Here is a 23,511-nt window from a genome sequence, read left to right on the forward strand (position 1 = left end):
CATTTGTGGAGTAGTGTTTTACTTTCAATTTGTGATTGATTTTAGATTATGTGCCATGTAGCAAAGAGAAGAATGTACATTCTGTTGTTTCTGGGTGGAGAGTTCTGAATATATCTATCAGGTCCATTTGGTCTAGTGCTGAGTTCAGGTGCTGAATATCTTTGTTATTTTTCTGGCTGGATGAACTGTCTAATATTGTCAGTGGGGTATTAAAGTCTCCCATTATTATTTTGTGGGGGTCTAAGTCTCTTTGAAGATCTCTAAGACCTTGCTTTATGAATCTGGGTGCTCCTGTGTTGGGTGCATATATATTTACAATAGTTAGATTTTCTTGTTGATTTGAACCCGTAAAGGGATGGAGGAAAAATCTACCAAGCAACTGGAAAACAGAAAAATAGGCTGGGTTGCAATCTGAGTTTCTGACAAAACAGACATTAAACCAATAAAAACCATTTTAATTTTAACATTATTTAAAAACTTTAATGATTGATGTTGTCAGTATATATTTCTTTTTATGTGTGTTTAAAATTACTAACCACATTATTCTCCATATAGGAATTCAAATTTTAAGCAATAGATACGTTTGTATGTGCTGTCTGTCCAAACATGATTTTTTTTTAAAGAAAAAGCCACAGGGAAACATATAATAGACATTTCTTATCGTAGAAAATAATGAGTTAGATTCTAATTTCCATTTTGTGAAGCAAAAATAGGAACTAGGATACTATGGGGCCAGAAGATTTTTGAAAATATAATGATTGGAAATATAGTTACTGTTTGTTCTGCTTATATGTGCTAGAGCTAATGATGAAACAAATTGTATATTGTAGCAGGTTTGTTTGCCTTTAGTACCCAAAATGACAAAATTTGAACCCAAGAATTTCTTTCAGGACCAAAGCTTTTATAACAGTGGCGTGAACCACATCACTCTTGGCGGTGCACACACACACATCAAACCACCCAAATGCTTAGACTTCATATTTATTTAAAGTAAGGTCTCATAACTAACCCCTCACTGATTACTCTGTTTAATATATAAACCTAATATGTTCACCCCAAATAGGACTAAAATGTACATGATTAATAGAGCATATGTAGTTGAGTAAAGCCAAAAGAAAAGCCAGGCCATCTTTATCTAAATATCCAGCTCTTGAGATACTAACCAATGTTGAGTACAGCTCGCGTAATTGATTTTTATTAGTTGTATTAAATAAAATCTCTAAATACATTGTATTGATTCATAGAAACAAAAGATGGAGATTTGCTCATTTTAAGCTATGAGAGCCTCCATGTTAATTTTGAAATAGTGGTCATTACATTTGAATGCCTGGGCATGAGTGAGTGCTTCCTGGGTAACTAGACATTGTGTACATTAAAAGATGTGACTTATAGCATGGTTTTCATAAAATTTCTCTACTCTATGAAAAACTGTATGAGAAATTCATGTAGATATATTGACGAAGAGAAATATTAAGTGTTGAAACCCTTTTCAAACTGAAATGAGAATTGGAGACAGCTTCACTCCTGACACAGATTAATTTTGAAAGGTGCATTTGCTTGTTTCCCACATGTGTTTTTCTTTGCTAAGAACATGCTGTGTGACTAGAAAGAAAGCCTGCTTATTTGCAAAATTCTATAGTTCCTTACTAGTCTCAGGGATGTCTAAAAGCATACAAAGACATTAAAATCCAACAGCAATATTTTGTTCAAGATTCACTGTAGCCAATAATCACACAGAAAAGTTGTGGCTGACTTGTAATTGGGGACCCTGCTGTGTTTCCACAGCCTTTTCTGTTTATGCATATATTAGAGAAGATAAATACTTACTTGTTTTAGGTATGTAAGTTCTATATAAATAATCTGGGAGTCAAAAAGGTAATTTGATGGCCACCACAAAGGTGTAAAAGACACATTTCTTTCTTATTGAAACTTGCAAAGGATACATTTAAATACATAGTGTTTAGTTTAGTGATATGACCCACAGACTTTTATGTTGATTTTGGTTTAGTAATGCTTGAAAAATCAATTCCTCAGCTGCCAGAGTCCACTTCATGGGGTGATATCATGAATACATGTTTGAAATAAAAATATGTATTACACTAGCATGTTCTCCAAACTAAAATTGAAAAGGCAATGCTTCTTTTAAATAATTGACATGCAAAAAACAGTTTGAATATTCAATAAGGTCTTATAATAGGATGTGTAATAAAGTTACTGCAGATGTATTTGAACACAGATTACTTTGATGATATATTTCAAGTTAACAGGGCATCTGAGAGTATCCAATAAAAATTTGGAAACATTTTTATGTTTCTTAATTCCCCTGAATGCCATGCTCTGTAAAACATTATGGGCACTACAGTTTTGTAACTAATGTTTTCATGTTGGCATTTTTTAATAAACCCACTGAAAAAACCTTCTGTAAAAAAATCAATATATTTTGGTCTACTCTCATAGCAGAGAGTGTTACTTGCACAGATCTAGCTTAGGTTCTACATGAAAGCTTTAAAGTCAATGTCCAAAGTGTACTGTTTTTCTCTAGTCTATCCCTTTGGGATTTCATTTCCTTAAGATTTTAGGTGGTAGCTAAGGTAATGTGGACAAAAAAAAAGGTGGGCCAAAATGAGCATCAATTATAATACAAAGCCATGAAATGAATATAATGAATGTGTGGTAAAGGATGCCTACTGATGAAAGCTAACTTTCAAATAAGCATAGACTACAGAAATGTAGAAAAGTGATCATTGTATGTTCCTAATTATAATACATTATTTTTGTTCACTATATTCAAATGTATTAATAAAGTGGGAAATTAAACATTTAATGTCATAAGCATCAAATAATGAAATGTTAACTTTGAAATTAAATGTATCTTCATATCACTACTAGTCTTTTCTAATTTGCTAAGTATCAGGCAGCTTTAAAAGTTGTCATATAACAAACTTTTAAAAGTTATCATATAAGAAACACAATCAATGATAACCTCCTCATAATTTAAATTATGATCTCACTTTGATTTATTATGTATATGTAAAAACTAAGCAATTCAGCTTTGGAAACTACAAGTCTAAATGCACAGTTCTTTGAAGTCACATTTCCTCATTAAAAGTATTCCACATAAAGAGGCAGGCACAGTGGCTCATGCCTGTAATCCAGCACTTTGGGAGGCCGAGGTGGGTGGATCACCGGAGGTCAGGAGTTTGAGACCAGTCTGGCCAAAATGGCAAAACCCCATCTCTACTAAAAATACAAAAATTAGCTGTGCATGGTGGCAGGTGCCTGTAATCCCAGCTATTCAGGAAGCTAAGGCAAGACAATCGCTTGAACCCAGGAGGTGGAGGTTGCCAAGATCACGCCACTGCACTACAGCCTAGGTGACAGAGTGAGACTCTGTCTCAAAGAACTACAACAAAAAATTAATCCATTCAGAAAGAAAGTCTATCCAGTTGTTTCTTAGTGAGGAAATAAAAGTTTCCTATTAAAAAAGTATGAGGCTATTTGTACTGATTTCAGTGAGATCTTGAGGAAAATACAAATTATTCAGAGTGGCTTCACAAAATAGTTTTATCGAGCATTCAAGAAAGATAATATGTTAACAAGGGACTCTTTTAGCAACTATTGTAGGATCTTTGCTAGGGGTTTTCAGTCTTAGACTAATTACTGCCCAATACTGAGGCACAACCCTTTCGTGTTCTCTACTTGGTGAATGTCCAGTGCATGATGAGGATTTCCAGTCTGTCTGGCAGGAATATGCATGATACACATAATGGTCATTGTAAACTCTGATCCTTTTTTGTCCCCAAATAACTTCTTCAGTGTATCATGCCTAAGTTGATATACTGAAGACTTGACAGGCACTCTGCAAATTTTTAGGATTCTCTATGTATACAACTCTCTCCTTTCTTGGTGCTCTGTTTTCCAAACACTAGCCTCCTTGGTTTCTCCCAAGTCCTGGATCCTTCTCTGCAATTCAGAGAATCCATCATGCTCCTTTGGGTCCCTCTGTGTTGCAACCTAGAAACTCTCAAGCTGGGCAACTAGTGTAATAGGGGTCATGTCATCTGTATCCCATTTCCCTAAGATCACCGTTCTTTGTTGTCTGGTGCTCTATGATTTGAAAATGATCATTTCAGATATATTGGTATTGTTTGTTTTTTCAGGTAGGAGGGCAAATTTTTCTGTCTTGTCAGGTCTGCACTTATATTTTAATGGAGTAGAACCATAGTGTCAAATAGAGTTGCCACATATCTAATATTTCAGTATTTATAAAATACAATATAATTTTGGCTTTTATTTCTTACAAATTTTTGTAGAAACTGATGAACTTCCTGTCAATTCAATGTTTTGAACTATATATTAATTCCACTTTTTAGCCAATATATTTTCACCTTTCATACATGTATTGTATTTGCTTCTTGCTTGAAATTCTAGCAAATGTTTATTCTAGTTATATCCTTTTTAGTATGCTTTAGTAGTAGCTATCTAGAGAGTTCTGAAAATTTAGAAAAAAATAATAAGATAGCAATATTGACAATTATTTTAAAGAGCAAGAAATTCTTTCAAGACAGGTTCTTGAGACCCACATATAATTATACATTGCAGTATGGTGTCACATTGGACTCTGCTCTTGTGTTTATGTTGTAACACTGGGAAGCATCTTCAAGCCTTAGGATTCAGCATGACAAATCCACAAGCTCATAGCACCTGAAAGGTGGAGTTATCAAGCCATAGAGATAATGAGGGCAGTAGGATAAATGTGCCAGGAAACTCAAACTGCTGCCTTCACATCAGAGGTTGTAGAGGTGTAAGTGTTAGGCAATATTAGCCTCATTTTACAGATGTCTGAGAAGATGAGCATTAATCAAAATAATTACTTTTGCAGATCTTGTAGGGTACCTTTTAGAGAAACTACTAAAATGCACCATCTTGTTATAAAAAGAAAATCTAGACGTTGTCATTTCTAAATTCTTAGAATAAAATTATGGAAAATATTATCAAATCACCTTTGACAATGGATACATTTAAAAAGAATTCTTTCCTATAGAAGCATACTGTTATTTTAGGATATAGTGGCCAAGTGTGATAGCTCCTTTGTGAGATTTGTTGAGTGAGGAAATGTGAGAGGAAGTTATATTGACCACCAAGGGTTTTCCATGCAAGTATAAGATAGTGATAGTCTTCAAGAACAAAAGGGCTTACTTTTTTATAATATCTGTGGGCAAAAGAAGAATTTCCACACATTCATTGTTTACATAACATAGCATCAAACATGTAATTCTGCTGATTTTGTGTTGTTAATGATATCTCTTCCTAAGTATTTTTTCCATCTCTTTGAAGAAAGTTGGAGGAGCTAGGGTTCAGTAGGCATACTTGGGGCTGCAAATCTAAACCATCATCCTTGCACTGGGAAACTGCCAAAAATAAGAGCTACCAAACCGTTTGGAACTTGATAGTTTTTTTCTTTTGCTTTCTTGTTTTTTGAGAGAGAGTATCACTCTGGTGACTAAGCTGGAGTGCTATGGTGCATTCTTGGCTCATTGAAACCTCCTCCTCCCAGTTTCAAGCAATTCTCATACCTCAGCCTCCCAAGTAGCTGGAATTACAGGCCTGCACTGACACCATGCCTGGATAATTTTTGTATTTTTAGTAGAGATGGCGTTTCACCATTTGGCCAGGCAAGGCTTGAACCCCTGGCCTCAAGTGAATTGCCTGTCTCAGCTTGCTCAAGTGCTGGGATTACAGGCAGGAGCCACTGTGCCTGGTGGGACTTGACAGATAATTTTTAAAAAGGAAAAATAATTTATTGTCTCATAAAGCTATTTATGGTTATGATCTTTCTCAAATGCTTTCTGTGATTATGAACTGATCATACATTCAAATTAAAATGGAACTAATTTAGAATAATTTGGTTTGGCACTTTAGAACAAAGATATTTTGTATGAAAGATAAACCAGCAGTATATAATTTGAAATGGGAGTAAATTCAATGGAAAAGAAAATCCTTCCTGTTATAAAAACTAACAAGTTATGTGTGATTTTACTTATTGTTTAAAACACAGGAGACTAAATATTTATGGTCTTTAAAATCTATAAATTTTATTCTATTTTTTTTCTTTTTGCTCTAGTGTACTTATCAACAAACACTAATGTGGTATGAATTCAAGGGCAGGGATTTTGTTCTTCTTGGTTACTCAAACTCATACTTACCATAGTGCCCAGCACATACTCAGTGTATGTTCATGGAATGAATGTGTAGAATTTATTTATTTATTTATTTTTGAGACAGAGTCTTGCCGTGACTCCCAGGCTGGAGTGCAATGGCATGATCTTGGCTCACTACAATCTCAGCTTCCCAGGTTCAACTGATTCTCTGCCTCAGCTTCCCAAGTAGCTGGGACTACAGGCGTGTGGCACCATGCCTGGCTACTTTTTGTATTTTTAGTAGAGACAGGGTTTTACCAGATTGGACAGGCTGGTCTGGAACTCCTGACCTCAAGTAATCCACCCACCTCAGCCTCCCAAAGTGCTCAGATCACAAGCATGAGCCACCACGCCCAAAAGAGTGTGTAGAATTTAGAGACGAATTGATTATCTGCCTTACTAGTCTATAAAAATATGCTATATGGAAAAACTTAAGTTCCATAGGAAAACGGACCCTAAATTAAGCATATGTGTTCTACATTGAATTCCCTTTTCAGTACTCTCAGTTTTTTAAACTCATTTTGGGGATGACCCTGTTTTTTAAGGAATTAAAGAAATAAATATTAAAGTACTTAACCTTTAACATTTAGAAACACAATAATTTAATATTAAACTATTGATCGAATAATTTATTTGAATTTATTTTAAAGTTTGAGGAATGTAAAATATTGGTATTAGGCAGGGTATAGTGGCTCATGCCTATATATCCCAGTACATTAGGAGACTGAGGCCAGCAGATCACTTGAGCCCAGGAGTTTGAGACCATCCTGCACAACACGGTAAAACCCATCTGTACAAAAAATAGAAAAGTGAGCTGTGGACCAGGCATAGTGGCTCATGCCTGTAATCCCAACAGTTTGGGAGGCCAAGGCAGGTGGATCACTTGAGATCAGGAGTACAAGACCAGCCTGGCCAGCATGGTGAAACCCTGTCTCTACCAAAAATACAAAAAAGTTAGTGGGGAGTGGTGGTAGGTGCTGGTAATCCCAGCTACTTGGAAGGCTGAGGCAGGTGAACTGCTTGAACCCAGGAGGCAGAGGTTGCAGTGAGCCAAGATGGTGCCATTGCACTCCAGCCTGGGCAACAAGAATAAAACTCTGTCTCAAGAAAAAAAAAAATTAGCTGTGCACAGTAGCATGTGTCTGTAGTCCCAGCTACTCGGGAGGCTGAGGCAAGAGAATAGCTTGACACTGGAAAGGGAGGGTGCAGTGAGCCAAGATGGTGCCATTATACTCCAGGCTGAATGATGGGAGTAAAACCCTGTTTCAAAAATAAAATAAAATAAAACAGAACATTGTTATTAAATATTTAATATTAAATTATTGATTATATTAATAATGTTTTCTTCCAGGGTTTTTATAGTTTGAGGTCTTACACTCAAAGTTTTAATCAATTGCGAGTTAATTTTTATATATGGTGAAAGGTAGGGGTCCAGTTTCAGTCTTCTGAGTGTGGCTAGCCAGCTATCCCTGTAACAGTTTTTGAATAAGGAGTCCTTTACCCATTGCTTTTGTCAATTTTCTCGAAGATCGTTCGGGACATCAGCCTAGGGAAATAATTTACAGGTAAGTCCTCAAAAGCAATTTCAACAAAAACAAAAGTAGACAAATGGGACCTAGTCACAGTAAAGAGCTTCTGCACAGCAAAAGAAATTATCAACACAGTAAACAGACAAGCAATTTCAACAAAAACAGAAATTGACAAATGGGACCTAGTTATAATAAAGATCTTCTTCACAGCAAAAGAAACTATCAACAGAGTAAACAGGCAATCTACAGAATGGGAGAAAATATTTGCCAACTATCCATCTGATAAAGGACTTATTTCCAAAATCAATAAGAAACTTAAGTAAATCAACAAGCAAAAATCAAATAACCTTATTAAAAAGTGGGCAAAGAACATAAACAGGCACCTCTCAAAAATAGACATACAAGTATCCAACAAACATCTGAAAAAGTTCTCAACATCAGTAATTATCAGAGAAATGCAAATCAAAACCACAATGAGATACTGTCTCATGCCAGTGAGAACGGCTATTATAAAAAAGTCGAAACACTACAGATACTGGTGAGGCTGAAAGAAAAGGAACACTTACACACTGCTGGTGAGAAAGTAAATTACTTCAGCCTCTGTGGAAAGCAGTTTGGCGATTTCTCAAAGAACTTAAGACACAGCAATCCCATTACTCAGTGTATATCCAGAAGAAAATAAATCACTCTTTCAAAAGACACATATACTCATATGTTCATCGCAGCATTATTCACAATAGACAAGACATGGAGTCAACCTAGGTGCCCATCAACAGTGGAATGGATAAAGAAAACATGTTATGTATATACCTGGAATACTATTCAGCCATAAAAAAGAATTCATGTTCTTTGCAACAACATGGATGTAGCTGGAAGCCATAACTCTAGGTGAATTAGTGGAGGAGCAGAAAAACAAATACTGCAATTTCTTACTGATAACTGAAAGCTAAACATTGGGTGCCCTGAACATAAAAATTACAACAATAGATACTGGAGACTAATAGAACGAGGACGAAAGGAGGAGGGCAAGGGTTGGAAAACTAATTGTTGAGTACTATGCTCACTGTCTGGGTGATGAGATCATTCCTATCTCAAACCTCAGCATCAGGCAATATACTAATATAACAAACCTGAAAATGTATCCCCTGAGGCTAAAATAAAATTTAAATTTATTAAAAAATGAAGATTCTATTTTCTCAAAATATCATTAGCAATGTAATAAGACTTATTAACATTTAATCTTTTAATATTAAAATTCAAATATAAAATATTCCTTTATTTTGTCACTCATTCAATAAACATATATTGGGTACTATGTTGTAGGCACTTGGGATACCACAGTGAACAAAGAGATACAAAGTTTCATTGAGTTTATATCCTAGTAAAAGAAGATGGATGACAAACAGAATGCATCAACAAACATATAAGTGTATAGCACTGATAAATCATATGAAGAGCAATAAAACAGAAAATGGTTATAAAGAGTTATGGAGAAGAGCTATTTTGTGTTGGAGAGACAAGGATGTGTATTTGAATAGAGACTGGAATGAAGTGCACCCTAACGGTCACTGAGGGAAGTCATTTCAAGCAGAAGGAATAGTAGGTGAAACAGACTTGAGTGGGGAAAATGTTTGTCATGTCCAGGAATAGGAAAATTTCTGACATGGTTTATTATGAGTTAAAGAGAGAAAGCTCACTAGACCACTAGGGATTAATAGCGGGGTATGGTGTATTTGGGCTAGACTGATGACTTTGAGCTTTATTCTGAGTGAGCCCCTGGAGGGCTTAGAACATGAGTGACATGATCTGACTTACCTTTAAAAGGCTTACTCTGCATATTGCAGGTTGGGGGCTGTGATAGGTGGACAGGCAATTTTAGAAGTAGGAAGACCCGTTAGAAGAGTATTTCAACAATTATTGGGGAGATCATGTTGGGGCGGAACAGGATAATACATGCTTTGATGCTGGATATATTTTAAGTATGTCTCTGATGTATTAGAAGTAGACAGAAAAAGTTAAGGACCAGTCACAGGTTTTCGTCTTCAGCAATTGAAGGCTAGGAGGTGTGATTTTCTACGATAAAGAAAACCAGGGAGTGTATGGTGAGGAGGAGCTCAAAGGCAGTGTTTTAGTCATGCCAAGTTTCAGTTGCATGTTAACCAGCTAGAGATGTGGACTAGGTGGTGGATTCCTGCATTAAGTTGGTTTCCACTGATTCCAGTAGTCAGGATGCAGTTTGGTAAAAGGAGTTGTTTCTATTGTCCAGGGATCATATGTTTCCTAACCAAAATAAGTACACATACTTACTCCATCTCCGAGTTCGCATGACATCTGGAAGAGCTAAAGAGACCTTCTATTTATGCTTCTCAGTTGTTTATCTTATTGTAATTAATTAAGATTAGCCTAAGTTCCTGAACATAGTAACAATAATACTAACCATGACCATCAATTGACTTTTTCAATCTGTGCCAAACACTCTTCTAAGTATTTTATAAGATTACAGTCCTTGCCACATGCATATTTTTTCAAATGTACCAAACATATAACTGAGGCTTTAAAATGTCAAAAATTTGTTCATAGTTACACGGATGGTAGGTTTGCATAATTCCAAATTCTGTGTTCTTAAAGAGCATTTGCAATCATACTATAGTTTTTGACACAAATTATTTCTCCCATTTATGTAAATTTTTCCCTGCCAAAAACCACAGTGAAGCAATATAGTGAGGGAAGCCATTTTAATCAAAGTAACTGAACAAACCCTAGTTATTTCTACCACCAGGAAAATATTTCTGTTATTTTTGTGCTCACTCTTCCTGAGCAGACATTGCGGACCTCCACATGTTGAAATATTAATAGTACTCTCCTGCTCTGGTCTAAGACATTCTGGCTTCCACTGACTCCCCTATCCTGTATATAATACCTATATGCATGTAAAAATAGTATTCATTCTTTCCCTTGGCTCAAAGGCCAATATATCAGTAAGTTTTAATTTACTTTGCAAAACTCTACCATATTAACATGAAGAGCACACTAATGCTTAACGTTTAAGCATTAAAAATATAACTTTTGACATGTATATATGAGCATGTAGATTTCATCAAATATAAATGTATGTATGTAATCTCTTTTATATATATGTTTTTACTCATAAACACATTCTCCTTTAAATATTTTCTGTATTAGAGAAAGCTTTTCATTTGAAACCACAAAGATTTTGTGATACTAAAATGGCCATTCGAATAGTGTTTTCTCATTTGATTGTGAGTAACTTGTCTGTGGAGACTCACATGCTTCAAAAAATTATCAAAGTCAAAACTTTAAAGGAGAATTTTAGCCTGAACACTTGAAGCAAAATATCATTATGGAATTGTCCAATTACTTCTCCAAATGTCCAAAAAGAAACCAAATAACATTAAGAGAACCAAAATGGTCTCTGTGTAGTCAAACTTTCTCAAAAGTGTCAATTGCCAAGTGGTGTCATAGAAAATAAAGTTTGGGCTGTTTTGTCAGCTTTAACTGTTCTTCTACCTTTTAGCAACTCTCCTAAAGGCTCCATTGATCTCTGTGTTTGTTTGACAGGTGCTGTCACCAGTGACTCTCCTTCTGAGGGTTTGGTTCATTATCCTGACCTTGACTTCCATTGGATTTCTTCTGGATCAAAGGCAAGAAGTAAAACTCTTGCACTGTTTTTACATTTACTCAATTCAAGAATTTTCCACAGAGTGGTAAACTACCAGCACATTAGATAACTTTATAGTGTAGTTTAAAAAATAAATACAACACTTAGGTATTTGACTTTTCATTGTTTTTAGAGTGGATAACTATATTAGTTCTCCTAACCACTCATTTTTTAAATGAATGAAGTATGAAGATATGAACTCAGTGAAATGATTCACTCTTACTTTAAACCCTAGAAATTTAGTTGCCTAATATTTTATTAGCTGAAAATAAACTTTACCCTAACTCGTCAATGATCAAACTAAGCAGTACATTGATAAAGAACAGATTTTCCCTAAAAAGAGAGATGAGTGTCCTTTCTTAGTTTAATCCCTGTTTTCAAATAGCTTCAGGGGACATGCTCTTTAAATATATTAAAATACTCGGTATTTCTTGAGAGTAAAAGTTCATCTCTATATTAGTTACATCATGTACAAACATGAAGAGCATATGAAACGCTTATGCATATTAATGACATTTTATTTCAGACCCCAGGCAGCTATTATGGAAACTCTTCGTTGCTTGACGTTCCTAATGCTGTACAGATTTGGTCACCTGAAGCCTCTTGTCCCTTCCTTATCATCTGCTTTTGAGGTAGGACATTCATCTTAGGTAACCACCGGATGGTGTATACCTATTGCATATTTAATTTATTCATTCAACAATGTTTTCTCTACTTCACTTCTAACCAGTACTTGTGGGAAATTTTTACCTTTTTTTTTTTACTTACCAGTACTTGTTTGTTGTGTCATCTGAGCTAGTTAATATTGCTGAGCCACAGATTTTTGGTTTCTAAAGTTGGATACCATTAACCTCATAGAGTTGTTGGATATTACAATACATTACACAACCTTTATCAAGAAATCAGAGCATGTAATAGGTTCTCAAGAAGTGGAAGAAGTGATTTTACAAAAAATTTTTGGCGGAGACTCTGCCATTTAAGTTTTTTTATAAAGCTTTTGAAGTAAAAATTGTGATCAAGATTCCTTGTCAGTTACCTATGAAAAGTAATCATTCTACAGAAATAAAGTCACTGAAGTCAATGAGATTTTTCCACAACTGAAAAATACAATCTTCTGTGATGATTAATTCTTATCTTCCAAAAACCATATTAAACTTGTGGGAATATATTTATTGTTTAGAATCTAGACAACTGTTAAAGACATTATTTTCTCATCACTAAAGCATTAGTAGACAGTGTATTATGTTTTTAATTGAGAGTTATATTGCTTATCTTTGGTGCCAAGACACCTGCCAGCACCACCAGAATGTGCAACTATAACTTTATTTAAGCTTGAAATATAAATATGAAATCCCCCCTTTCTGGCATCAATGAAAAACCTAATATATACCCTTTCATTATTTAGTATTGATTACAATGTGAAACAACTCCTTTGGAAGAAATTTGATGATATCTATCAAAATTGCAAATACACATATCCTTTAACCCAGCATTTCACTTTTAGGAATTTGTTCTACTGAAATGGTATGCTCACACATCTGTGATTTGGTGTATATGTGATATTATTCATTGTAGCATTACTTGTTATGACATAATATTAGCAACAATCTAATGATGTGAATAGAGGCATATTCAAAAATTAGTCATTAATTAGTCATTAAATCAAAAATATGCATCTATAATAATAAAACAAGAAGCCCTTTAGTACCAGTAAGGAACAATCTTCACCATAAAACATGATACAGGATTTCATGTGAAGTAGTCTGCCATATGCTGCACATAACTATAAAAATAGGGAGAGGGAGATAAAGATATATAAATGTATAAATGTATTTTATTGTATTTATGTAAATATATCTAGGAAGTTAAACAAGAACCTAACATCTGCTCGTGGGAAGAAAAGGTGAATTTTGTGGTTAGAAGAAAGGAAGAGGAAGATTCTTTATTAAGTTAATATTCTTTGATATCAATAAAACTTCTAAACTTCTAAACCATAGAGGTATATTTACACATTATATATATTATGTGAATTTAATCCATGAAGCATACAATCTTAGTATCGGCATCTTGGATATCATCTAGCTTAATATATTCTGCAATATAGTTGATATGTGTACATTTGTTTTGTTTCTTGAAATTATAACCTAAAAGCAAAATAGAGAATCATAAATTATACATATTTAATAAAATTCAGAACTACACATGCCAAAAAAACACAAAATCAAAGAAAAAGGGCACTTTTAACAGCCTAGATGAGGGACGCATTCTAATTTAAGGCATGAAAGATAATAATTTTATTTAATAAGACTACTCTTAGGTTTGTGGTGATAGTTTATATTACACACTCCAGAAGCAAATAGAGAACTTCCTTACTTTAGCCAATGTTGTAAATGTGTGGGAATGTGTGCTTACAAAACATATTGCATTTAAGATTGTTTGATGATGAGATGGTGGCAGGAAATGTAGTATGTCCCACTTTTTTTTTTTTTTTTTTTAATTTTCATTGGATTACAGGTTTTGGGGTACATGAGCAGAGCATGCAAGACAGTTGCGTAGGTACACACATGGCAGTGTGCTTTGCTTTTCTTCTCCCCTTCACCCACATTTGGCATTTCTCCCCAGGCTATCCCTCCCCACCTCCCCCTCCCACTGGCCCTCCCCTTTTCCCCCCAATAGACCCCAGTGTTTAGTACTCCCCTCCCTGTGTCCATGTGTTCTCATTTTTCATCACCCACCTATGAGTGAGAATATGTGGTGTTTCATTTTCTGTTCTTGTGTCAGTTTGCTGAGGATGATGTTTTCCAGATTCATCCATGTCCCTACAAACGACACGAACTCATCATTTCTGATTGCTGCATAATATTCCATGGTGTATATGTGCCACATTTTTCCAATCCAGTCTATTATCAATGGGCATTTGGGTTGATTCCAGGTCTTTGCTATTGTAAACAGTGCTGCAATGAACATTCGTGTACATGTGTCCTTATAGTAGAACGATTTATAGTCTTTTGGATATATACCCAGTAATGGGATTGCTGGGTCAAATGGAATTTCTATTTCTAAGGCCTTGAGGAATTGCCACACTGTCTTCCACAATGGTTGAACTAATTTACACTCCCACCAACAGTGTAAAAGTGTTCCTTTTTCTCCACATCCTCTCCAGCATCTGTTGTCTCCAGATTTTTTAATGATCGCCATTCTAACTGGCGTGAGATGGTATCTCAATGTGGTTTTGATTTGCATCTCTCTGATGACCAGTGATGATGAGCATTTTTTCATATGATTGTTGGCCTCATATATGTCTTCTTTCGTAAAGTATCTGTTCATATCCTTTGCCCACTTTTGAATGGGCTTGTTTGTTTTTTTCCTGTAAATCTGCTTGAGTTGTTTGTAAATTCTGGATATCAGCCCTTTGTCAGATGGGTAGACTGCGAAAATTTTTCCCATTCTGTTGGTTGCCGATCCACTCTAGTGACTGTTTCTTTTGCCGTGCAGAAGCTGTGGAGTTTCATTAGGTCCCATTTGTCTATTTTGGCTTTTGTTGCCACTGCTTTTGGTGTTTTGTTCATGAAGTCCTTGCCTACTCCTATGTCCTGGATAGTTTTGCCTAGATTTCCTTCTAGGGTTTTTATGGTGCCAGGTCTTATGTTTAAGTCTTTAATCCATCTGGAGTTAATTTTAGTGTAAGGTGTCAGGAAGGGGTCCAGTTTCTGCTTTCTGCACATGGCTAGCCAGTTTTCCCAACACCATTTGTTAAACATGGAATCCTTGCCCCATTGCTTGTTTTTGTCAGGTTTATCAAAGATTGTATAGTTGTATGTATGTTGTGTTGCCTCCGGTGCCTCTGTTTTGTTCCATTGGTCTATATCTCTGTTTTGGTACCAGTACCATGCTGTTTTGATTACTGTAGCCTTGTAGTATAGTTTGAAATCCGGTAGTGTGATGCCCCCCGCTGTGTTCTTTTTGCTTAGAATTGACTTGGCTATGCGGGCTCTCTTTTGGTTCCATATGAAGTTCATGGTGGTTTTTTCCAGTTCTGTGAAGAAAGTCAATGGTAGCTTGATGGGGATAGCGTTGATTCTGTAAATTACTTTGGGCAGTATAGCCATTTTCACGATATTAATTCTTCCTAACCATGAACATGGAATGTTTCTCCATCTGTTTGTGTCCTCTCTGATTTCGTTGAGCAGTGGTTTGTAGTTCTCCTTGAAGAGGTCTCTTACGTTCCTTGTGAGTTGTATTCCAAGGTATTTTATTCTTTTTGTAGCAATTGCGAATGGCAGTTCGCTCTTGATTTGGCTTTCTTTAAGTCTGTTATTGGTGTAGACGAATGCTTGTGATTTTTGCACATTGATTTTATATCCTGAGACTTTGCTGAAGTTGTTTATCAGTTTCAGGAGTTTTTGGGCTGAGGCGATGGGGTCTTCTAGGTATACTATCATGTCGTCTGCAAATAGAGACAATTTGGCTTCCACCTTTCCTATCTGAATACCCGTTATTTCTTTTTCTTGCCTGATTGCTCTGGCTAGAACTTCCAGTACTATATTGAATAGGAGTGGTGAGAGAGGGCATCCTTGTATAGTACCAGATTTCAAAGGGAATGCTTCCAGTTTTTGCCCATTCAGTATGATATTGGCTGTTGGTTTGTCATAAATAGCTTTTATTACTTTGAGATACGTTCCATCGATACCGAGTTTATTGAGGGTTTTTAGCATAAAGGGCTGTTGAATTTTGTCAAATGCCTTCTCTGCGTCAATTGAGATAATCATGTGGTTTTTGTTTTTGGTTCTGTTTATGTGGTGAATTACGTTGATAGACTTGCGTATGTTGAACCAGCCTTGCATCCCTGGGATGAATCCTACTTGATCATGATGAATAAGTTTTTTGATTTGCTGTTGCAATCAGCTTGCCAATATTTTATTGAAGATTTTTGCATCTATGTTCATCATGGATATTGGCCTGAAGTTTTCTTTTCTCGTTGGGTGTCTGCCGGGTTTTGGTATCAGGATGATGTTGGTCTCATAAAATGATTTGGGAAGGATTCCCTCTTTTTGGATTGTTTGAAATAGTTTTAGAAGGAATGGTACCAGCTCCTCCTTGTGTGTCTGGTAGAATTCGGCTGTGAACCCATCTGGACCTGGGCTTTTTTTGTGAGGTAGGCTCTTAATTGCTGCCTCAACTTCAGACCTTGTTATTGGTCTATTCATAGTTTCAGCTTCCTCCTGGTTTAGGCTTGGGAGGACACAGGAGTCCAGGAATTTATCCATTTCTTCCAGGTTTACTAGTTTATGTGCATAGAGTTGTTTGTAATATTCTCTGATGATGGTTTGAATTTCTGTGGAATCTGTGGTGATTTCCCCTTTATCATTTTTTATTGCATCTATTTGGTTGTTCTCTCTTTTATTTTTAATCAATCTGGCTAGTGGTCTGTCTATTTTGTTGATCTTTTCAAAAAACCAGCTCTTGGATTTATTGATTTTTTGAAGGGTTTTTCGTGTCTCAATCTCCTTCAGCTCAGCTCTGATCTTAGTAATTTCTTGTCTTCTGCTGGGTTTTGACTTTTTTTGATCTTGCTCCTCTAGCTCTTTCAATTTTGACGATAGGGTGTCAATTTTGGATCTCTCCATTCTCCTCATATGGGCACTTATTGCTATATACTTTCCTCTAGAGACTGCTTTAAATGTGTCCCAGAGGTTCTGGCACGTTGTGTCTTCATTCTCATTGGTTTCGAAGAACTTCTTTATTTCTGCCTTCATTTCGTTGTTTACCCAGTCAACATTCAAGAGCCAGTTGTTCAGTTTCCATGAAGCTGTGCGGTTCTGGGTCGGTTTCTGAATTCTGAGTTCTAACTTGATTGCACTATGGTCTGAGAGGCTGTTTGTTATGATTTCAGTTGTTTTGCATTTGTTGAGCAGTGCTTTACTTCCAATTATGTGGTCAATTTTAGAGTAGGTGTGATGTGGTGCTGAGAAGAATGTGTATTCTGTGGATTTGGGGTGGAGAGTTCTGTAAATGTCCACCAGGTTTGCTTGCTCCAGGTCTGAGTTCAAGCCCTGGGTATCCTTGTTGATTTTCTGTCTGGTTGATCTGTCTAGTATTGACAGTGGAGTGTTAAAGTCTCCCACTATTATTGTGTGGGAGTCTAAGTCCTTTTGTAAGTCATGAAGAACTTGCCTTATGTATCTGGGTGCTCCTGTGTTGGGTCCATATATGTTTAGGATCGTTAGCTCTTCTTGTTGTATCGATCCTTTTACCATTATGTAATGGCCTAAGTATGTCCCACTTTTAAGCATAATGAACTCTAGTGTAGGATCATGGCAGTTTACTTACTTAGTTAATAGATGAAGGTGAGTAGTAAAGAATTAAGCTTTGATGCCATATTGCCTGAATTTGATTGTTGGCTGAAGAACTGAGTAGCTGTGTGTTCTTTGGAAGTTACTTCGCCACTGAATTATTCTTGTTCTTGCTTTCCTCTTCTGTGAAAGGAAGAAGTATAACCTCCATTGAAATAGGATTTTGAGGATTAAATAAGAGAATATGTGTAAGGGATTTAGCACAGTGATAAATGCATAGTAAGTGTGCCACAAAAGTTAGGTACTGTTATTATGGTTATTATTTTATATGAACTTAAGGATTGCTTGAAATAATTCTTTGGCCTTGGCCTGCCTTGAAATCCACAAGTCAAGTTTGGGGACAGCTAGAATGAGAAGTAGGGAAGAACAGCATTGTTGAGGAAATGTCAGAGCTATGAATTCTTAGTCTGACACTCGCTCTGTCTGTGCTTTTGGATTCTGTGCCTCAGATTGTTCAACTGTAAAATAGGTTTAATGGGAGCTAACATGCATTGAGCTCTTATTATGTCTAAATGCCTTACTAGTATTACTCGATTCAGTATTCATACCAAGCCTATGATGTAGTTACTTCCATTATCTTCACAATGAGAATATTGAGGGGTGTACACAACTTGTCTAAATATACATAACTATTAAGTGAATAAGTCAGGGAACAAACTCAGGAAGTCTGACACTATAACTCTTCGTCATCAAGGTACATTTTTATCCATGTAATGATAACAATACTCATCTACCTTAAGGGTTGTAGCAAAATGTGGCAAAAGTAGCGTGGAAAATGTAAAGAGCTATAACAAAATGTCTTATCAATTTAACTGCAGAAGTGTTTTGAAAAGGCAAGTGGTTTGAATAATTTATCTCTGAATTATCTTTGGTTTATGATTCAAAGAAGAGAGAACATCATTGAAAAATCTTTCAGGGTGCTTAGCTACCCTTTCCAGAAACTACTTCTGTCCATTTGGGCACATGCATGACCAGTTCTTCAAGAGGACACGTTGCCTGTGATTTACCACTAGAATTTTTCCTTAAAATGATGTTGTAACAGTATTTAATTTGCATGGTTTGCTGGAAAAATGGAGTGCCACAAAGGAGAGAACATAGGAAGAAATGATAAATTATAGTTATAATTGTTCATATTACCATTACTAGAGTGTTAGTATTATTAATAAAGCTAAGCCATGAATGATTAAACTTGAGCAAGTCTTCTCTGACAAGAGGTCAAGTGAGATGGCAGCATAAAGACTGAATAAGCATTTTGCTAGCAACCTTTTTATCTGTGAAGTAGCCTTTCCTTTCCACTTCTTTTTTTTTTTTTTTAACTTTTATTTTTCTTTATTGCATTTTAGGTTTTGGGGTACATGTGAAGAACATGCAAGATAGTAGCATAGGTACACACATGGCAGTGTGATTTGCTGCCTTCCTCCCCTTCAGCTATATCTGGCATTTCTCCCCATGTTATCTCTCCCCAGCTCCCCACCCACTTCTGTCCCTCCTCTATTCCCCTCAACAGACCCCAGTGTGTAGTGCTCCCCTCCCTGTGTCCATGCGTTCCCATTGTTCAACACCTGCCTATGAGAGAGAACATGCAGTACTTTATTTTCTGTTCTTGTGTCAGTTTGCTGAAAATGATGTTCTCCAGGTTCATCCATGTCCCAACGAAGGACATGAACTCATCATTTTTTATTGCTGCATAATATTCCATGGTGTATATGTGCCACATTTTCCCTGTCCAGTCTATCATTGATGGACATCTGGGTTGATTCCAGGTCTTTGCTACTGTAAACAGTGCTCCAATGAACATTCATGTGCATGTGTCCTTATAGTAGAACGATGTATACTCCTTTGGATATATACCCAGTAATGGGATTGCTGGGTCAAATGGAATTTCTATTTCTAGGTCCTTGAGGAATCACCACACTGTCTTCCACAATGGTTGAACTAATTTACACACCCACCAGCAGTGTAAAAGTGTTCCTATTTCTCCACATCCTCTCCAGCATCTGTTGTCTCCAGATATTTTAATGATCGCCATTCTAAGTGGCATGAGATGGTATCTCAATGTAGTTTTGATTTGTATTTCTCTAATGACCAGTGATGATGAGCATTTTTTCATATGTTTGTTGGCCTCATGTATGTCTTCTTTTGTAAAGAGTCTGTTCATATCCTTTGCCCATTTTTGAATGGGCTTGTGTTTTTCCTGTAAATCTGTTTTAGTTCTTTGTAAATTCTGGATATCAGCCCTTTGTCAGATGGGTAAACTGAAAATTTTTTTCCCATTCTGTTGGTTGCCGATGCACTCTAATGACTGTTCCTTTTGCTGTGCAGAACCTGTGGAGTTTGATTAGGTCCCATTTGTCTATTTTGGCTTTTGTTGCCAATGCTTTTGGTGTTTTGGTCATGAAGTCCTTGCCTACTCCTATGTCCTGAATGGTTTTGCCTAGATTTTCTTCTAGGGTTTTTATGGTGTTAGGTCTTATGTTTAAGTCTTTAATCCATCTGGAGTTAATTTTAGTGTAAGGTGTCAGAAAGGGGTCCACTTTCTGCTTTCTGCACATGGCTAGCCAGTTTTCCCAACACCATTTATTAAACAGGGAATCCTTTCCCCCTTGCTTGTTTTTGTCAGGTTTATCAAAGATTGCATGATTGTAGATATGTTGTGTTGCCTCTGATGCCTCTGTTCTGTTCCATTGGTCTATATCTCTGTTTTGGTACCAGTACCATGCTGTTTTGATTACTGTAGCCTTGTAGTATAGTTTGAAGTCCAGTAGTGTGATGCCTCCTGCTGTGTTCTTTTTCCGTAGAATTGACTTGGCTATGCGGGCTCTGTTTTGGTTCCATATGAAGTTTAAGGTAGTTTTCTCAAGTTCTGTGAAGAAGGCCATTGGTAGCTTGATGGGGATAGCGTTGAATCTATAAATTACTTTGGGCAGTATGGCCATTTTCACAATATTGATTCTTCCTAACCATGAACATGGAATGTTTCTCCATCTGTTTGTGTCCTTTCTTATTTTGTTGAGCAGCGGTTTGTAGTTCTCCTTAAAGAGGTCCTTTACGTTCCTTCTTAGTTGTATACCAAGGTATTTTATTCCCTTTGTAGCAATTGTGAATGGCAGTTTCTTCCTGATTTGGCTCCCTTTTAGTCTGTTATTGGTGTATAGGAATGCTTGTGATTTTTGCACATTGATTTTGTATCCTGAGACTTTGCTGAAGTTGCTTATCAGTTTCAGGAGATTTTGGGCTGAGACGATGGGGTCTTCTAGACATACTATCATGTTGTCTGCAAATAGAGACAATTTGGCTTCCTCCTTTCCTATTTGAATATCCTTTATTTCTTTTTCTTGCCTGATTGCTCTGACTAGAACTTCCAATACTATATTGAATAGGAGTGGTGAGAGAGGGCATCCTTGTCTAGTGCTGGATTTCAAAGGGAATGCTTCCAGTTTTTGCCCATTCAGTATGATATTGGCTGTTGGTTTGTCGTAAATAGCTTTGATTATTTTGAGATACATTCCATCAATACCGAGTTTATTGAGGGTTTTTAGCATAAAGGGCTGTTGAATTTTGTCAAAGGTCTTCTGTGTGTCAATTGAGATAATCATGTGGTTTTTGTCTTTGGTTCTGTTTATGTGGTGAATTACGTTTATAGACTTGCATATGTTGAACCAGCCTAGCATACCCAGGATTAATCCTACTTGATCATGGTTGATAAGCTTTTTGATGTGCTGTTGCAATCGGTGGGCCAGTATTTTATTGAAGATTTTTGCATCTATGTTCATCATGGATATTGGCCTGAAGTTTTCTTTTCTTGTTGAGTCTCTGCCAGGTTTTGGTATCAGGATGATGTTGGACCCATAAAATTATTTGGGAAGGATTCCCTCTTTTTGGATTATTTGGAATAGTTTCAGAAAGAATGGTACCAGCTCCTCTTTGTGTGTCTGGTAGAATTCGGCTGTGAACCCATCTGGACCTGGGCTTTTTTGTGTGGTAGGCGCTTAATTGCTGCCTAAACTTCAGACCTTGTTATTGGTCTATTCATGGTTTCGACTTCTTCCTGGTTTAGGTTTGGGAGGACTCAAGTGTCCAGGAATTTATCCATTTCTTCCAGGTTTACTAGTTTATGTGCATAGAGTTGTTTGTAATATTCTCTGAAGATGGTTTGAATTTCTGTGGGTTCTGTGGTGATTTCCCCTTTGTCATTTTTTATTGCGTCTATTGGGTTATTTTCTTTTTTCTTTTTTATTTATCTGGCTAGTGGTCTATTTCATTGATCTTTTAGAAAAACCAGCTCCTGGATTTATTGATTTTTTTTTGAAGGGATTTTTGTGTCTCTATCTCCTTCAGTTCTGCTCTGATCTTAGTTATTTCTTGTCTTCTGCTAGGTTTTGAGTTTTTTGATCTTGCTCCTCTAGCTCTTTCAATTTTGCTGATAGGGTGTCAATTTAGGATCTCTCCACTCTTTCATGTGGGCACTTATTGCTATATATTTTCCTCTAGAGACTGCTTTAAATGTGTCCTAGAGATTCTGGTATGTTGTGTCTTCATTCTCATTGGTTTCAAAGAACTTCTTTATTTCTGCCTTCATTTCATTGTTTATCCAGTGGACATTCAAGAGCCAGTTGTTCAGTTTCCATGAGACTGTGTTGTTCTGACTTAGTTTCTGAATTCTGAGTTCTAACTTGATTGCACTGTGTCTGAGAGACTGTTTGTTATGATTTCCATTCTTTTGCATTTGCTGAGGAGTGATTTACTTCCAATTATGTGGTCAATTTTAGAGTAGGTATGATGTGGTGCTGAGAAGAATGTATATTCTGTGAATTTGGGGTGGAGAGTTCTGTAAATGTCTATCAGGTTTGCTTGTTGCAGGTCTGAGTTCAAGTCCTGGATATCCTTGTTAATTTTCTGTCTGGTTAATCTGTCTAATATTGACAGTGGAGTGTTAAAGTCTCCCACTATTATTGTGTGGGAGTCTAAGTCTCTTTGTAAGTCATGAAGAACTTGCCTTATGTATCTGAGTGCTCCTGTATTGGGTGCATATATGTTTAGGATGGTTAGCTCTTCTTGTTGTATCAATCCTTTTACCATTATGTAATGTTCTTCTTTGTCTATTTTGATCTTTGTTGCATTAAAGTCTATTTTATCAGAGATGAGAATTACAATTCCTGCTTTTTTTTTTGCTCGCCATTTGCTTGGTAAATCTTCCTCCATCCCTTTATTTTGAACCTTTGTGTATCCTTGCATGTGAGATGGGTTTCCTGGATACAGCACACCAACAGGTTTTGGCTTTTTATCCAATTTGCCAGTCTGTGTCTTTTGATTCATGCATTTAGTCCATTTACATTTAGGGTTAATATTGTTATGTGTGAATTTGATACTGCCATTTTGATGCTAGCTGGCTGTTTTGCTCATTGGTTGATGCAGATTCTTCATTTTGTTGATGCTCTTTACCATTTGGTATGTTTTTGGAGTGGCTGGTACTGGTTGTTCCTTTCTATGTGCAGTGCCTCTTTCAGGAGCTCTTGTAAAGCAGGCCTGGTGGTGACAAAATCTCTGAGTACTTGCTTGTTTGCAAAGGATTTTATTTTTCCTTCACTTATGAAGCTCAGTTTGGCTGGATATGAAATTCTGGGTTGAAAGTTCTTTTCTTTAAGGATGTTGAATATTGGCCCCCACTCTCTTCTGGCTTGTAGGGTTTCTGCCGAGAGATCTGCTCTGAGTCTGGTGGGTTTCTTTGTGGGTGACCCGACCTTTCTCTC

At 36.4% G+C, this 23,511-nt stretch overlaps 1 protein-coding gene across 6 annotated transcripts in view; it reads left to right on the forward strand.

The window, feature by feature from the left end:
• Positions 1-23,511, forward strand: part of AGMO (alkylglycerol monooxygenase) — a 356,235-nt gene that overhangs the window by 178,789 nt on the left and 153,935 nt on the right. For all 6 annotated transcript variants that reach the window (XM_078342639.1, XM_002751549.8, XM_054237221.2 and 3 more), the window contains 2 exons: positions 11,309-11,391; positions 11,935-12,040. In XM_078342639.1, coding sequence (XP_078198765.1) covers positions 11,309-11,391; positions 11,935-12,040 — 189 coding nt within the window. The remainder of the gene's footprint in view (positions 1-11,308; positions 11,392-11,934; positions 12,041-23,511) is intronic.

Source organism: Callithrix jacchus, chromosome 11 (assembly GCF_049354715.1).
Source record: "Callithrix jacchus isolate 240 chromosome 11, calJac240_pri, whole genome shotgun sequence".
Classification (NCBI taxonomy): domain Eukaryota; kingdom Metazoa; phylum Chordata; class Mammalia; order Primates; family Cebidae; genus Callithrix; species Callithrix jacchus.